This window comes from Canis lupus, chromosome 18 (assembly GCF_003254725.2).
Source record: "Canis lupus dingo isolate Sandy chromosome 18, ASM325472v2, whole genome shotgun sequence".
In the NCBI taxonomy this organism is placed as follows: Eukaryota; Metazoa; Chordata; class Mammalia; order Carnivora; family Canidae; genus Canis; species Canis lupus.
In genome coordinates this window covers 43,984,248-44,002,455 of record NC_064260.1, presented here as the reverse complement: position 1 = coordinate 44,002,455, position 18,208 = coordinate 43,984,248, and the positions used below count along the sequence as shown (strand labels likewise).

Here is an 18,208-nt window from a genome sequence, read left to right as displayed (position 1 = left end):
ACTTGCCATGCACCCTTGCAAGTGTCTTCATGTCCCACATCAAACCAGGTCCACAATAATGGCTCAGGTATACTGCAGCTATGATTTTCAATTCAGACCAGAAAAACTGAGCCATCCTTATGCCTTTATCCCATCGGTTCTCCATCCAAGCATTTTTGTGGATTATTCAGATAGAAGGTCTCCTGCTGGTTGGTTCAGTTCTTCTCTTCTGTTGGTTTATAAATTTTACTTGAGCACCCCAGCTTCATAGGGTGAGGGTGAGGGCAGACTGCCTTGGCCCCCACAGGTACTGCACCACTAGAGCTGCGCCCCCCCCCCCCCAGGACATCAGCACAGGTCACAGGACAAGCTTGCATGGAACACCACAAGGCTCAGAAGCTGGATTATGTTTTCATTAGTCAAGGTTCCTGAAGCTAATGCGAGAATAATTGTTCCTCGGTATTTATGGCTATAATTATCACCCCCGGGTGGCTAGTTTGTTATTTCAGCAGATAGATTTGAGAGACAGTGTTGTGTTGTAATTGTCCTGACAGGAGCTGTAAAAAAAAAAAAAAAAAAAAAAAAAAAGAGCAGGAAGCAAAGAATTGTCTGGAGGGGATGAGGAAAGGCACTGAATTCTGACACTTTGGCTGGGGACTCTGTCGGCAAGACCAGCTCTTCTGATTTCATTTGCCCCAAATTCAAAGGTTCTGAATGCGGTGGTAATTCTTTATTTGTATCCTGCTATAAATATCTGTTTATTTATATCCTGCTATGAACACTTGGCTCTGGGTCCAGGTATCACGCTGCTAACCAGTGCTGCTTGCTTTCCTGCTCTGACAAGAGAGCCTCTTTGGTGCCCAAGACTCGAGGTCTGTGCTGGGGGATCCAGAAGGAAAAACTGAGGCTTCCAGAATGTTGAAGAGATGCTTACTTGGGTATATGGGGCACAGACGCCCTAGCTTCGGGCCGCCTCAGCCCATGCACCCACACACCTTCTGTCAGCACCCACACTCAGCTGGTGTGGGGGTGGCAGGTTGGCAAAAACTGAGAAGAAAGAAGAGACTGGGGTGGGTGTGGGGCACACAGTGATAGCGAGCTAAGACAGGAGGGCAGCCTGGCCTTCCTGACAGCTACCAGTGAGGTGCATCCAGCCCAGTGGGGGTGACAGGCTGAGCTACAGTCCAGATACTCCTCTCTGTGGCTACGGTTCGATCCTTAGTTTCTTCTGATCACGAGTAAGACTGGTTCTTCACATGTGGGTCTGCAAGGTAGGGAGCTCTAGATAGGGCGTACCCAGGCCCGAGGAAGGGATTGGCTCAGGGGTAAATGATATGAATTTAAAGAAGAGCGTGTGATCTCACTCACCCTTTCCCAGGAGCGCCTTGGACTGGTTCGAGTGGAGGTTCTTGGCCTTAATGAGCACGACCAGGAGGCGGTTGGCAGCCGGGAGGTAGCTGATGGACACAAGGACCTCTCCAGTTCCTGCAGATGGCTCCTGAAACAGAGAGGATGATGTAGGGGAGCTGCACTTAGGGGTGGCTGCTGACCCATCAACTAAAGCTGAGGCTGGGGTCACTGGACTTGTACCCGACAGGCATCCCAGAAACCTTTTACCCACCAACAGTACCTTCCCGCAGAAGGGAGGAGGGCACAGAGGAATTATGGGCAGCATGTGCTTTAATAAGAACTTTTCATTTGCACAAAATGTGATTTTCTGAATATCAAGTATTCAAACCCAACACAGAAAACAGATCAAAGAGATGACACTTAGCATGTGGCAGGGGCAGAGGGCCAGGACCCCTTCTGACCCTTCACTACCACCACCCCTACAAAGTCTTGGGGTATCTTTATAGAACACTAGGGTTCTAGGGGACACAGTTTGAGAACCATTGCATCCACCGGTCAGGCTCCTGGGGCAGTGGGGAGTTGTGATTCATTACTCTGTTTGAAAAGATAATTCTTTCCAGCCCCTGTAGGGCTGAGAGTCAATAATGTGATGTACGAATGCTGAGCAGGGCCTTGCTTGGTCAACAGAATGGCCAACTGTGTCAACAGAAAAGCTGGGCATGCAGTGGTAGGAAGGGCCCCAGAGACCACTGGCAATAACCACACTCTGCGGGAGGTAACGGATGCCTCCGTGAAGCATCCAACATGCCTCTCCTCCGTCTCTGGCTTTAGAGCATCTCTGCTGAAATTCCTACAAGAATTTGGAATTTTGGGATGCCTGGGTGGCTCAGTGGTTGAGCATCTGCCTTTGGCTCAAGGCGTGTTCCCGGGTCTGGGCATCGAGTCCCACATTGGGCTCCCACATTGGGAGGAGCCTGCTTCTCCCTCTGCCTATGTCTCTGCCTCTCTCTCTCTTATGAATAAGTGGTTAAATCTTTAAAAAAAAATAATTTGGAATTTCAACAAACCCACCGAGGGACATAAATGACCCAAAGAGCCCCCTAGGAGGCAGATGTCTGTCACTGACCCAAGTTGGTACTGAGGGTATAGACTCTGGCACCAGACCATCTGGGGCTGAGCTCCAGTCATACCATTCCCTCGCTGTGCACCCTCCAGCACGCTACCTAACTTCCCCACGCCTCCAGTTCCTCGTCTGTAAAATGGGAATAATAATATATCCCGCCAATGGGCCCGGCCCACAGTAAGCGCCGTGGAACTATCCGCTGAGATTATCACCATTGATCATCAAGGAAGGACAACCAGCACTTTTTGAGATGACTAAGTGGGAATATTGTTTCTGGATGAAGAGGAGCCAGTCTGGGTTTTGGGAGGGGGGCTGGATGAGGCTGGCCAGCCCTCTGCCCGGGTCACCCCTGTCCTCTGTGGGAAAAAATATCTTCAACCTGACCCCAGTGATTCAAAAGGCCCTGAGTAAATAGGTCACATGACAAAATGATTCAAGAGCTGCCAGGGACTTTGGCAATGACAGGAATAATAGCAGCTAAGACTAATTAAACACTTACTATGTGCTCGGTGCAATTGCATCATCTATCCCACTAGGCTGGAAGCTCCACAAAGCCACTGCCCAGCAGGTAGCATCCAGCTGACACACAACAAATACTTGTGAGAAAGAAGAGTGAGACATCCTACTGAATCTTGACAACAACCCTAGCGACACTAATCTCATTCCCATTTTACGCAGAAGACCTTGACTCTGAGAGGGCACGTCACTGCCTGAGGTCATGTAGCCAAAGTAAGGGAAGTAGCAAAGCCGAGCCTTGAACGGAGGTCTAGTCTGACACCGAAGCCCGAGTCCTAACCCGGGGCTTTTCAGACGTCTCATTCCACAGTGAAGGAAGTGGGCTCAGGGACCTGTCCGGGCACCCAGAGGGGTGGCAGCAGGGCTGCATGGGCCCCAACCTCCCGATTCAAGATCACTTCTTGGAGGTCCACGGTTGGCCTGGGCTGTAGCTGGGGACAATCCAGCATCAGCGTCCTGTCTCCCCTAAGCCAGGTGAGAGGAGTCTGGGCCCGTCAGCTGGTGAAGGGCTTGTCAAGAGCCCCGGATGAGCCCCACCGGCTGTACCACAGCCCGGCGATCTTAGCAGCCTCTACCTCCTCGGCTCTGCTGCTTCAAGTACCTGCTGACAAAAATAAGGCTTCCTTCACCCTCACCCTGCCCCCGTCTTTCTCCTGGGCTCTCCATGAGTCATCCAAGATGCCCTTGGAGTGGGTTGCTCCATGATCCTTGGTGACGCACATGCCACATTTTGGCTGAGCGTCTTCTGGTGCGAACTGGGGCACGGACAGCCCCTTGGTTAACCCATTCTGGCCTAGAGGAGAGAGGCTCCAGGGCCGCAGCCACTTGAAGGTTGCACCCATCTCATTCACATCAGCTCACACGCTCCAGTTGGGGCCAGGCCCACCCACCCTCACCCGCCTGGGGTGCCAGGGCCTACGTCTGCCAACATGCTGCCTCTGACATCGCTCACAAGCGTGGAAGCAGGCTAGTGGGCCATGAGGGTGAGGGTGTCTTTGTGGCACGGTAGCACCTATGAGCATGATGCTGAGGACAGTGAGCACGCCGTGATGGGATGGGCTTCCTCTTAATGACCGCTGTGTCCCCAGCTCCTGGCACGGGGCCTGGCACCTGCTGGAAACCGGCAAGGTATTCTTGGGATGAATGAACATGTTTTGCTCTTCTAGGAGGGAGGGACAGCCCATCCAAGACTTCCCCCTGGAGAGGCTAGATCGGCCCCCGTGGCACGAAAGTCTCCAAAGCCCTGGGGGAGCCCCTCCACTTCCAGAGAAAGCTGGTTTACCAGCTGAATAAACCAATGTGTCAGATCCTCTTCCCCGGCTGTGATTCTGCTCAAGTCCCAAATCACACACTCATTAGAGAGCGTGCTTCGGAACAGCCTGGTTCCAGCTGAGAATGGCTGTCAATTTTTATCGACTTTCTGAGCCTGGGAAAGAAAGAAAAGTAAGGCGAGGAAGAGATGGTAGCAGAAAGGAGGGGGGGCAGGTGTCCCCATCGGCCGGAACCATCAGGAAAGGCTGTGGCCAATGGGGCCTCCCATGCAGCAGGGCACTTCCATGGCACCGTGGCGAGGACACAGCACCCAACCTACAGCCAGACCAACCTGGCCGCAAGGCCGAGCTGGTGGCGTCCCAGCTGGGTGACCCTGTATGGGTTACCCAACCACCCTAAGCCCCAGTCCCCGTGTCAGTAAATGAGTCACAGCGTCGTTTCCACCTGGCTGCTTTGAGAAAGAACTGAAGTGACGTTCCAAGCACAGGGATTGATAGATGGTGAGTACTCGAAAATGAATGCCCTTTTTAGTATTTTTATTACTCGAGCACAGGAGTCACTGAATGCTTTCTGTGAAGGGCCAGGCAGTAGGGCTTTGTGGGCTAGGTGGTCTCCCGATAAGGCACTGACCAGCTGCTTGAGACTGGTCCCCAGAAGGTTCCATCCATGGTGGCAGGCCCTGACCCGAGGGCCTAAATAACCACACACTGTCCTAGGGTCCTGACCTCTCCAACCCCTCGCTGCCCAGCCTGTGAGGAACAATGGCTTGCTCCCAAATGAGCCCCCTCTGAACAGTGCAGCCTCTCGGCAGACCCTTCACATCCACTCTCGGCTCCCCCGGCAGCAGAGGCGTGGGGAGAACTGTCCCAGGGCTGGTGGCCACAGAGAGCTCTGAGCTCTGGGGCTGCCCCAACCCAGTCCGTCCTTCAAAGCTCAACACAAACACCACTTCACACCAGGCCTTCTAGAACCCTCCATCAGGGCACTTCGGTTAGGCCTCTCTTAGATGTCCTAGGATTCAACACAGGTCCAGTATCATTGCTTTCATCGTCACTCGCCTGCTCCAATGTATCCCTCTGGCCTGTAAGTTCTATGGAGAGAGGGGCTCTATGTGGTGTCATCTCCGGTGCAGTGCGTGGCGCACAGGAGGGACACAGGGAGCGTCCCATGAACTCAGATGGGGATATTACTGTCAGCGTTCGAGCCAATACACTCATAACATGTTTTCCATGATGGCAGGGGCTTCTTTGCATGGCAAGCTAGAAGCAAAACCAGACGCCAGGAATTCCACAGCCTGGGCTATGCGTCTGCTCTAGCCTTCCACCCGGTTCACCACTCCAATCTTCCTTGCACGTGCGCATCACGCACACCCACACACTGGGAAGGTTTGTGAAACTTGCTGGCCCAGTGCCTCCACCCCAAGCTCCACTACCAGGTTTCACCTTTCCCGGCAAGGGGTTACCCTACCTTAACCGAAGTCTTCAGCTCACCCCACTGGGCGGCCCCCAGAGGCACAGACACCCCGTCCAGGCCCAGGCGGAGCTCCCCGACCACGCTGTGGCGCGAGAAGCGGTCGCAGGTCCGCAGGGTCAGCAGCAGGGTGGCTGTGGGCAGCTCCTCCTCCGCCAGGGGGAGCACCAGGCCTTCCTCCCAGGTGGTGTGCAGCTGCCGCTTCCTCAGAGCCGTCTGGGCCTCCACGGTCCGGGTCCTGTTGGTCACGCTGCCTTGGATGTAGCAGTCACAGCCTCCGTCGTGGCCGCTGGTCACAGCTGCAGCCAACGAGACAGGGCAGGGGAGAAGCACAGGTGGGCCCGAGCTGCCGGGTCCGGCTTCGTGGTCGTGACCTCAGGGTCTGAGAGCCTCGGGCTGACCACCGTGGCTTTGTGGAATCACCTCTCAGTGAGACTCAGAAACAGCAGCTCCCCCGAGGTGGCCAGTGTCACACACACTGTCCCCAGACCACAGGGACACTATGGGGTGCTTCCCAGAGACCCACCCTCTGCCTATGAGGTGTCCCCGGGTTGCCAGGCCCCACAAACCTCTAATGACTTCTGTGCTCTGATACTGTACCTGTTTGTTCTGTCCTTTAAACATTTACCACATAACCACTGGTGACACGACTCGCTTGGCCACTACCTCTGTCATTCTCTTATTCTAAACTTGGGTGTTTTTAACGTTTCACAGTGTGAACTGATCCAGAAACTTGTACCCGTGATGCTCTTCTGGCTGGCTGCTCAATGATCCCCTGGGAAATGGTAGCTGACCTTTCCCAGGAAGAGAAGGTGAAAAACTGAAGCCATGTGTCCTGCTAGAACTTTCCACCAAGCTCCAGGGGAACTGGGGTTTAGTCCTGACTCTGGCACCAATAGCTGGAGTGATCTCAGACAAGTCACCTGATTGCTAGGCCTCAGTTACTAATCTGCTAAATGGGACTGTTGTGAAGACCAAATGTCATAAAGTATGTGAAAATGCTAAAAAAAAATCTTGAAAGAACATAAAAAGGAGAAACACTCCCTAGAAACAGAAAATTTAATACAGAAGGCCAATTTCTCCTGCTCACAGCTCCCAGGAGCCATAGAATGGTCCACTGTTAACCTCAATTCCTTTGCAAAGCCTCAGCTTTGTTTGCTGATGGTAAAGTGAACTGGTGGGGTAGGGAGACCAGGGACATCCTGACCCCCTCGGAAAGACTGCCCAGTTCTTGGATTTCAGCAGCTTCACCGCCCATTCAGAACACCCTCCACATCCGGCACAAAGCCCCATTCAATGTCAAAGGCACCTGCGGCAGGGTATGGCTAGCTGTTCACTAAAACCCCCTTCCTCTTTGTGCCGAGCACCTGCTAAGCCACATGTCCCAGGCTCCTTGGCAGCCAGTGGCCATGTGACCGAGCTCCAGGGGCGAGCAGGAGTGACGCATGTTCTGTGCAGGCCATGCAGGCTTTTAAGGGACGGTTGTGCTCTCTCCCTCTTCTCCCTCTCTTTCCACCTGCTAGGTTCAGATGACAAGGAGGCCTGGGAGGATTACGGAGCCCCTGATGGAAGGAGCCTGGTCCCCGAATCCCCTTTTGGGAGAAAGATATTTGCCAATCAGGATTCTCCACTTTGGAGGTTATACGAGAGGGGCCGGGAACTATACACACATTTCAGGGTTCGTTCATTACAGAGTGCTCCCTCGGGCCACAGATGCTCTCATCCCCCCTGCCCAGCTCCTCCGGGGGAGACGGACACATGGAAGCCCGTGAAAGTCAAATAAAAGTAATACCTTCCAGACGAGTCACAAACAGTTCTGCTTTCTGCTGGTCATAGTCCAAGCGGTAGTGGAGTTTGGGGGCTTGGTTCCAACTGGCAGCCTTTTCTGGGTTCCAGGCCTCCATGACACACACATCCTCCACCACACCTGGTAAGAGAGGTAAGGCCGTCACTGCCACCCATGCCAGGGACCTGTCTTCTAGATCCTGTCTTTCCCATCTGCCACCTATGCCATGAATATAAACCGAAGTCTCTCTAGCTGAGTGCCAAGTCGTGGTGGACACATCAGAGTGATGCCTGATGTCCTGGGATTATATATTTTTTAATATTTATTTATTTATTTATTTATTTATTTATTTATTTATTTGTCACAGAGAGAGCACAAGCAGTGCTCTCACAAGAGGGAGAGGGAGAAGCAGGCTCCCCGGGGAGCAGGGAGCCCGACACGGGGCTTGATCCCAGGACCCCGGGATCATGACCTGAGCTGCAGGCAGATGCTTAACCAACTGAGCCACCCAGGTGCCCCTGGGTTTATAGTTTGAAGGATGGTCACAGCCTAGTGGCCATGATATGGGCTTTGCTGTCACACTTGAGCTGCCAAGTGATAGTTACGTGACCCTGGACAAGTGACTTCTCAGTTTCCTCATCTTTACACTGGAGTTAATCATAGTCCCTCTTTTCTAGAGTTACTTGCATGAAATGAAGTAAAGCGGGGAAAGTACATGGTCCAGGGCCCGGCCCACAGTGAGCTTTGAGTAAGGGAAATTGTCACAGCCTGTGTGGCCCTGTCGCCTTGTTTCAGGCAAGCCAAGCCCAGCCCATCTCCACCTGTCCCAGACTCTAATCCCTGCTCCTCTCGTGTTCACAGCTGGAGATAAGTGTGAAAGAGTGAGGCTGCAAGGGGCAAGTGGATGCTGGGGAAGGTCAGGGGTCGTGGTGGAACTTCAGGGGAGGCTGAAGAAATGCTTGTGGAATGAATGAATGAATGACCGTATCTTTAATTCAGAAGTTCCTAAAAACACAAATATTGCTCATTCTGTACCTCATTTGAACAGGAGCCAAACATCTGGGAGACTGTCATGAGTCAAACATATTCCAAGAATCAGAGGATTCAGCAGCTGTAGCAGACTCCACTTCAGGCCAATTGGAATTTTTAAATTTTTTTTTATCTTCAGAACAAATTTAGAGAGTAGATATTTAAAGGACTATTTAACTTCCAAATGGTTTGTTATGTGGTGAAAAATTCCCCTGGTGCATCTAAGTAAGGAACAGATTGACCAGGCTGTGACCAATGAGTAAAACAAAACCAACACACACGCAGGACCCATGTGGCTTCCAAGGGCGCCGCACGGAGGACCACAGCAGGGTCAGTGACAGGAGGGGGCCTGCCTGGCACCCAGAGCTCTCTGCTCTCAGATGACCTCAGCCTTCAAAATCAAAACCAGACCAAAGCTGGCCCCACTTGGTAATGCAGGGATGGATTCAGCTTCCAGAAACGGGACGCTGAGCTACACAGAGAGCTGAGGATCGTCACGGCTGGGAGCAAGACATGTCCAGCATCCTGGGGACAACATCCAATAGGCACCCCCATGCCTCTGGCCAATACTGCTGAAGAATCAACTCCTGATTGCTTTCTGTCGAGCCAGTGCTTGGCTTCCGGGGTGGGAAAAAAGAATGAGGAATGACGACAAAGAGAAGATGAGCTAATGTTCTGAATTCTTCAAAGTTCCAGTCTCTGACACACTCTCCTGCTCTTCGTGGTGGAGAGCAACCGATCCTGGCTTCATCAGAGCTTTGAGAAATTACTGATTCTGATCACTACCCCCAAGGCTCCTCATGCAAGCTCTTCCCCACCCTCCAAGCTTAAGCTCTCAAGTCCTCCATATTAATATTTTTAGCTCTCAAGTCCTCCATATAAATATTTTTATCTCAAGTCCTCCATATTAAATATTTTTACCTATTTAAAACAGGCAGGTTGGATCACCTGGGTGGCTCAGTCTGTCAGCGTCTGCCTTTGGCTCAGGTCATGATCCTGGGCTTCTGGGATCGAGTCCTGCATCAGGCTCCCTGCTCAGCAGGGAGTCTGCTTCTCTTTCTCCCTCTGCCCCTCCCCCTGCTCATGCTCTCTGTCTCTCAAATAAAAAGACCATCTTTAAAATAAAAACAAAATGTAGGCTGGAGTCTAAAAGTGAAGCAGATTCATTCATGCTACAGGCGCTACATGAATCTGTTCTTCAAGAAATGCCAGGCTAATCACCATGGTCCTGGGTAGGTCTGGGTGGAAGGGTGTCTGTCCACTGGCCACATGGGGTACACCTGGACCCGGGCCAGGAGATGCACAAAAATCGGGGTCAATGTCAGAGCTGCTTCCTCTACTGCCATCTCCTTGTCCAACCACATGCACAAAACCCCCAAACCACACAGCCATCCATTCTCCTGGCTGTATTTCTTGCCTCCTTAAGAAAGCCTGAATGCGGGCAGCCCCAGTGGCGCAGCGGTTTAGTGCAGCCTGCAGCCTAGGGTGTGATCCTGGAGACCCGGGATCAAGTCCCACATCAGGCTCTCTGCAGGGAGCCTGCTTCTCCCTCTGCCTGTGTCTCTGCCTCTCTCTCTCTCTCTCTCTCTCTCTCTCTCTCTCTCTCTCTCGTCTCTATGAATAAATAAATAAATAATCTTAAAAAAAAAGAAAGAAAGAAAGAAAGAAAGAAAGAAAGAAAGAAAGAAAGAAAGAAAGCCTGCATGCTCCTTTGGGTTAGGGACGTGTCTGCTTTGCACATCTGCCCCAGAGCCCAGCACAGCACTGTACCCTGAACGGTGTTCTATCTTGAAGTCCACACTGATGAGAAGGAGAGAAACACAATAATAACAATATGTTGTGCTTACATCCTTTGGGCCACACCCTGGGATGAGTACTTTATATACGTTATTTTATTTACACTTCACTACAGCCCTACTGGGCAGATAATTCTGCAGTCCCATTTTTATGTATAAGGCAAGTGAGGCCCAGAAAGGTTAGCAACAGGACCAAGGCCACACAGCAAGTACATGAAAGGGCAGAGACTCGAACCCATGATGCTGAAAGCCCACGATCTAATCACAACTCTTCTGCATGACTTGGAGGACCCTCCACTGCCCAGTGGGAAGCTGGAGGTCTGGGAGGGAAGCAATGCAGCAATAGACCTGCAGGAATAAAGCACCGTAGCTCCGGCCCCAGGCCCTACCTGCTTGCACAGTCCAACTGCTATGGATGCTGGGGCTGGCCATGTGCGGCATCTACAGAGACGCCGTTAGGCAGCCCCCCTCCCGCCCCCTCCCCCAGTCCTGCCTATAAAGGAACCGGGGGCAGGAGACCCCTACCATTCTGAGGAAGGATGAACAGCTCCTCTGTGACCTGCCTCTTGAGGCGGCTGTCATTCGGGGCCTGGGGGCTGGCAGGTGCAGCAGGCTCCTCCGTGGGCTTCAGAGTGTAGTCCGCATAGTTGATGACCTCCGGGGCTGTCACAGCCGGCCTGGGTCCGTAGATGTCTGGGAACTTGAGGAGGGCTCGGGGCTGGACGGGCTCCGTGGACTTTTTAACATTGAACTGCAAACACACATCGCTCGGATTAGTCCATGAGGGGACCGGGTCCCGCCTGTGTCCTACCCACAGAGAGGAGATGCCGTGATCTGACGTTTCATGAGAGGCCGAGGGAAGACTGTGGTCCCTTTCCGCATTTAGGGGCACCACCTAAGAAGTCAAAACGGCATCTCCGAACCCTACCAGAAACCACGACATCCTGAGTGCCATTTCAGTCCTGTTCATCCATGCCCCCTCCTGCTGCCCACTGGTCCTCTGCTGTGCCCCCAGGGTATATCCGGGACTGTCACCTGTGCTGCTTGCCTTCCTCCCTCTTCCACCCAGTGGCTCAGAAGTACCAGGATTCCCACCACACTTTGAACAAAATCCAAACTTCAAGCAGTGACCTATGAGCCCCTGCCCAACCCGGCCCTACTCACCTCTCTGACACGGCCCAAGAATCCTCCCTCCCACCCCTCCAGCCACTGACCTTTCTGCTTCTCAAACAGGCTGAACTCTTTCTGGGTCTGATTTCTGGCCCCCAACTCCTCCCCGCCAAACCACTCCCCACCCCGGCCTGCTATAAATTAATTCCCTCCCTCATGCCTGTCCCCTCCCTTTCACCACATCCTGCTGTTGGCTTTATAGCACTGAGCTCACCTTCTATTGTTTTGTTATGGGTTGGCCTGTTTGGCCATTAGCGTGGGGCTCCATTAGCAGGGGCATTAGGTCTTGTCTTCCTCCTTCTGTGTCCCCGGTGTCTGCTCAGAGGGAGTACACAGCATGAAACTATGGCTAAGGCTGCCATGCTTAGCTGTATGGTTTGTGCACCGCACAAAGGAGCCTAGATGAGGGGCAAGCGGGGCAAATGCAGTCTGTGCCCGACTTGCCCAGCTGTATGCCCTGAGGTAGGGCCTTAGTCCATCCAGGGGAAAGAGCGTCTTTTTCTTTACACAAAGGCCCACTCGCTTGTGAAGCTTTAAATCTGCAGGGCTGCCTCACACAGAGGAGTGGAATCTTCTATCTTTGTCTCTATTAGGGGCTGAGATATCTTCTACCTGAGGGATTCAAACCGGCCAGGGGTCAAGGCTGCTTTCTCTAGTGACAGCAATGAGCCAGGGGCTGGGGAGTGGGAGCAGGGGTAGGGCTGGGGGTAATGTGGTCCTGGAGGGGGACAGCACTTAGAAGCTTACGCTGCTGCAAAGTGTGTGTGGACAGTGTTTGCACACTCGACATTCGCCTATCCCAGGAGAAATCCTGGACATTCTGTCCTCATTGGCATCTGTCCCTGATCGTTGGTGAGGGAGGCTGGATCTCAGTGAGAAGGCATTCCTAACTGTCCTCATCAACTAGATAACAAATGAGGGGTGCCCCAGGGCTCAAAGGGGCCAGAGGCAGGAGCTGGTTGTCTCCTGGCCACCATGCAGGTTGCTGCCCAGCCCTACAACACCCTAAGGGACTTAGAGGGGATAAAACACTTCATTCCTCTCTTGGAAACGACAGTACGACCAGCAAAGGCACCTCTATCCCCATCTCTGCTGAGTGTGCCTGGCATCTCTGACTTAAATGGAACAAAGCTGCCCAGGAGCAGACCGTGCGGGCGGCAGCAGGATTACAACCCCAGTCAGCCTGGCTCCAAAGCCCACTGTCACTGTGGCTCCGACCTCCTTCCTGAGCCTTCCAGCCTTTACAGGCACAACACCCACCCATCAGAAAACGTCTGTCACTGTCACACATACTGACCAGTACCCCACAGAGGGACCTGTATGATTTGCAAAATCAGGTCCCCTTTGCACCCCCACCCACCGCATTGACTGCATCACTGGGCATCAGGGGCCCTGGTTTCTGGCACTGCCCCAACCGCCAGAGCTGAGCAACTCCTGGCAGGTCATTTCACCCCTCTGAGTTGTCACCTCAAGTGACAGGCGATTTCAAGGCTTGTTCCACTCCCACAGTCTGATCTACGAAGAGGTGAGAGATACACAGGTACAAGTGAGTTGGGGAGTCGATCACACACTGGAGAGTAAATAACAGGTATATTTGGCAGTTGGTTGGGGGGCAGGACAGAAGCAGGCAGCAGGCAGTCTGGGGGCGAGCGGGTGGTGCGTGCAGGCAGCAAGCAGGCATCTGAGAGGCCGGGGAGGGCTTCAGGGAGGAGCCTGGGTGGGAGCTAGACCTCGGGGCATTGGAAAGTGGGGTACGGGTCAGGGGGGATAGGGGTGGAGGAAGGCTGTGCTCCTGACCTGAGGAGCCCCAGGCCCCGAAAGGAGACACAGAGCAACGGGCTGATGTCCCCATGTCTTTTTTCCTCCACCAAGTGGCGCCCACCTCCAATATTCCATCCAAGGCTGAGTTACATATATTAATTACACTATCGTACAACGAGGAAACAGAGGCTTGAGAAGTTCAAGGTCATACAGCTGACAAGTGGTATATGATAGGGCCTCCAGATACTTTGACTGCAAATTTGCATCACTTCCACTGCCCTGCAGCTGCTTTAAAAAAGAAGAAAAAAAAAAAGGAACAAATTCCTGTTTGTCTTGGACGCTGGATGCTAAGTGACGATGGCAGCGTCCGGGTTCGGGCCACTGCTGCTCCATCCTGTTCATCAGACAAGGGCGCTCGGCTTCCCACGGGGACTACTGGGCACCCAGCGCCTTCTCGGAGCCATCCTGTCACTTGCTGGGTCCAGAACTACGTCGTTTGGCTGGTTTGGGGGACACTTTTGTGGTTTTACGTTTGGTTTCAAACCCAGTTCAATCCCTTTGGAAAGAGGGCTATGCTGATTGCCTTCCAGTTTGATCACATTGGGCCGGTTCTGCATTTTTCGTAGGAAAATTATCACCGGGCTCGGTTCTGACTGAGGCTCCCTCTGTGTTGCCTCAATTCTCCACAGAGCCTGGGTCGGCCTTTCTCCCTACTCTGCACATGAAGCTCTGACGAGAGCTTCATGTGCAGCCCCAGAGCACAAAGTCGGGGTTTTCTCAGCTGTCTGCAAATATCTGTCCTGTCTGTGCTGCCCTCCCTCCAGATCGCCAGGTTTCCTGAGTCGCACCCCAGCCGCAGCTGTGGGGTGGCGGGCAGGGACCTGTTTAGCCTGATCCTATCAGTCCTCGGGTACTGTTTCCACCACAGAGGTTGGCACCTGTCCTGGAAAGCCAACCCGGACAGAATGGAAAGCCTTGCATTTCACGGTAGGAGAAGAGATCCCCTCCCCGGCTGGATAGGAAGCCTGTGGCCCTATCTGGTGACTACGGGATAAGCCGGCCTTCAGCCAGCGTGGACGTGGTGGATGGCAGGGTGGGGAGAAAAAAGGAAACTGTCTCCGGTGACGGGATCATTAAGCCCCTGAATCACTCAAGCCTGGTATCCCACCTCTGTCCCTCAAGTCACCCGAGCAGTACTGTCCGTATTGCTCAGGCTGGTTCGGAGGGAGGTCTTTGGGATTTGCAGCCGGGAGCATCCTGAACTGATGCCCTGCATTTTCAGTGGGCGTCCCAGGACACCATGACTGGGGTAGAGAAACCGCCAGGGCTCGGACACCATTCCCACCTCCTGAATGTCCCCGCACCCGGCCAAGGGCGTGCTCGCTCGCTGTCTAGCCCTGCCCTGCCCTGGTAAGATCCTGTGTGGCGATGGCTCCCCGAAGTGGAGAGTGATTTGCAGGCCTTAGCTGGCCAGAGAGCAGAGTCCGATGACTGCTACATGACTCTGTTCAAGCAGGAAAAGCAGCAGCTGATTACCTACCCCGTTCTCTTGTACAAACTTTATTCCTTGCATTTCAAGACTCTGGTTCCACCAAATCTTTCACGTGCATCTATGTTTCCACTTTAAACAGCTGGAACTCCAGTGGCCCAGAAGCAGAAAAAAGGTTTGGGAGTGAGGGAGGGGGGCTGGGAAAGCATCACGAGTGGAGCACAAGCAAGAATGGCTGGGAGGAGGGGGGTACAGGGGAGCAGATCCTCCAGTGGCCCAGAAGCAGAAAAAAGGTTTGGGAGTGAGGGAGGGGGGCTGGGAAAGCATCACGAGTGGAGCACAAGCAAGAATGGCTGGGAGGAGGGGGGTACAGGGGAGCAGATCCTCAAACAAGGGCTTGCGTTCAAGCCTAACCCCGCAGGGCGAGACGGGCAGGATTTGGAAGTGGGGATTCTCTCTCCAATGTCCCTTGAACCCAGGGTGGAGATACCCACGCAGAATGAATCAGGGGGAAGCTTCCAGAGGGGTAGGCATTCAACAATCAGGGAACGTCGACCTGTGCTGGCATGGCAGGTACAGAGATCTCTCTGGTGTGTCTCTGCAGGTTTTCCCTGCCTCACCTGTCTCGGGGCCGGGCCTTGGGCCACTTGCTGCTGCTGAGTGTGGACTCTGAGCAGCTTCACGGGGCACAGCCCCAACTGCGCCTTGTGGTCACGCCCACCCCACTCCCTTCTTGCCATCTGCCCTGGGGTTTCTCAGGGGCTGCTGAGCCTGTGAGATGCCCAGGGACACTCTGGGCCCGCCCTAGGGCAACCCGGCTGTGCCACGACTTAATACACCCCCACGTTAGAGGGTCAGGGGGGCTTGACCACTGCGAGCTGGAAGCCAGACCTGAATTCTTCTCCTCTCCTCCTTCCTACCCCTCCCAAAAGTATCTCCAGTCACCTCTGGGAAGCTGACACCTCCAGCAATCACCCTGATGCCAGGTGGTGGCTGGCTCGGTAACGCCCCAGTGTGTGCCCTCCCCGTGCTCCCCCCCCTGCATCCCTTTGCACTTCCTGCTGCAGAGCAGCACAGAGGCCTCAGAGCAGGCTCAGTTTTCCCTAATCCAGGCTAAGACAGATGGTGTGGGGAGGAGGGGGCGAGCCTTCATTTAATGAACAAATATTTATTGAGCCCTGCTACAGGCCAGGTCCTATGCTAAGTGTTAGGGACACAGAAGTGAACAAGACAGACACTGTCCTTCACTTATGGGGCCTGTGTTGGAAAAAGAGAAATTAATTATGCAGTTAATGATCTGTAAACAAACGCTTAACCTTACCAGAGATGTTAGGTGACCCCTTTTGCGACATGATTAATTTTTCCACCTGAAGGCTGTTTATTAAATTGGGCTTTCGTGCTAGGGCATCCATCTTAAAGCATCACAGCACCCAGGACGTTACGGGTGGGCAAAGCTAACTCTGGCTAGAAATGGGGACAGATGGCTTCATCCCTTATCCTTGAACTTTAAAAGGAAAAAAGGAGAGGACAGAGGGGAGAGAGTCAAACCTAGAGTATTTGGATCATGTCAAACACAGGCCACTGCAGCTGCAGCTGGGGTTTGGGGCTAAGCACAGCAAAGCCCCCCTCCAGCTGGGCTGGAGAAAGAGGCTGCCAGCATCTATCACTCTGGGCTCTGAGGCTAGTGATAATGCACCCTAACGTGTCCCAGAGTCTCAGATGGAGCCTGGTGGTTCAAGCTTCAGAACAAGACAGTGTGGCTGGAGCCCAGGTCCTGCCAATTACTTGCTATATGATCTTGAGTCTGATTCACTAACTTCTCTGTGCTCCCAGTTTCTTCATTTATTAAATGGGGATGCTAACAAGAACACCTATGGCCTGGGGTCAGATTGAGCGAACCGAGATAAAGCTCCTAGCACCGAGGCTAGCATCAACAAACCCTCAACAAATGTTGGAACTACTTGTTTAACCCTGGGGTCGAGACGAGTGCTATATGCAAAGTGGGGTTCGTGCATTGGGGTCTGTCCCCGAACTCTTCTGTGATTCGGTAAATGGGTGTTAAGACAAAACAGGTTCTTCTCCCACAGATGGTGTGAGCAGCTCTGGTGCAGACCAAGCTTCTCCCACTAGAGCTGCTGGCGCAGGTGGCCCTACAGTGGCTTCCAGGACCCCTCACATCCTCGTATGCACCCCTTTGTGTAATTCTCTTCCCCTGGCTGTGGGCTGGACCTCGTGACTCGCTTCTGATGAATAGAATATGTGATGAGATGTCACGTGTGAGATTAGGTTACAAAAGGATGAGATTTCATCTTGTCTGCTCCCTCTGACAAGCAGGCCGTGATGTTGAGAGCTGCCTGGGGAGCATGGGGAGACCCAGGTGGCAAGGCCTGGCAGGAACTGAATGCTGCCAACAACTTGGAAGTAGATCTTCCCCAGTCAGGCCCTGAGATAACCGCAGCCCTGGACAATGCGACCCAGAACCGGATGACCCAGCTATGCCAGGGCTGGATTCCTGACCCTCAGGAACTGCAATCTGGTGTGATTTTGAGCCACTAATTTAGGGGATAATTTGTTAGATGGCACTATACAACTAATGCATCTGTTTGGGAGAATTTTCCAAGAAGCCATAAAAAATGTAAACTATGACACATCTACCAGAATGGCTAAACTTCAAAAGAGTGACAATATCAAGTACGGGCAAGGATGGGAGTTCATGGGAATGTTCATACACTGCTTGGAAGAGAAAACTGTAAACCACTTTGGACAACTTGTACTTTCAGACAAATTCTATCTACCCTATGGTCCAACCATTGTACCCATAGGTATTCATCCAGAGACAATGAAAATATTAGTAACTTTACTCATTCCAGCCCCACGCTGGCATCACCAGATGTCCATCAACAGGAAAATGGGTTAAGCAAATTGTGGCATAGTTTTGTGATGGAATAGTCCTCAAAAATAAAAAGAAATAAATTATCTGTGTGCTCAACAATAGAGAAAAATCACAAAAATGTGCTAAGTGAAAGGATGTATGTCACGATACGTAAAAATATATACTGCATAATTCAATTTTTTTTAGTTTTTTTTTTTGCATAATTCAATTTTTATCACTAGTGCTTAACTCAGGGAACATTTGCAACGTCTGGAGACGTATTTGCTTGTTACAACTGGCAGGTGGAGGCTGTTCCTGGGTGGAGGCCAGGAATGCCGCTAACCATCCTCCAATGCACAGGACAGAGCCCTACAACAAAGAATTAATTATCCAACCCAAAATGTCAGTAGTGCCGACTGAGAAACACTGATTTACAAGCAGTTTTAGAACAGGTAAAACTGATCAGTGGTGATAGAGATCAGAACAGCGGTTGCTTCTGGGAGAGGTGAATGGCAAGAGGCATGTTAGAGGTGTGGTTACAGCCCACGGGATAAATATTGGTCAAAATTGATTAAGCTATACACTTCTAAAGTGT

At 52.5% G+C, this 18,208-nt stretch overlaps 1 protein-coding gene across 1 annotated transcript in view; it reads right to left on the bottom strand.

The window, feature by feature from the left end:
• The window catches only part of SYT13 (synaptotagmin 13), a 44,708-nt gene that overhangs the window by 3,993 nt on the left and 22,507 nt on the right, over nt 1–18,208 (bottom strand). Inside the window, exons 2-5 of the mRNA XM_025451953.3 lie at nt 10,847–11,072; nt 7,503–7,637; nt 5,708–6,009; nt 1,348–1,477 (exon numbers count right to left, since the gene is read on the bottom strand). Of these exons, the coding sequence (XP_025307738.1) occupies nt 1,348–1,477; nt 5,708–6,009; nt 7,503–7,637; nt 10,847–11,072 (793 nt within the window). The remainder of the gene's footprint in view (nt 1–1,347; nt 1,478–5,707; nt 6,010–7,502; nt 7,638–10,846; nt 11,073–18,208) is intronic.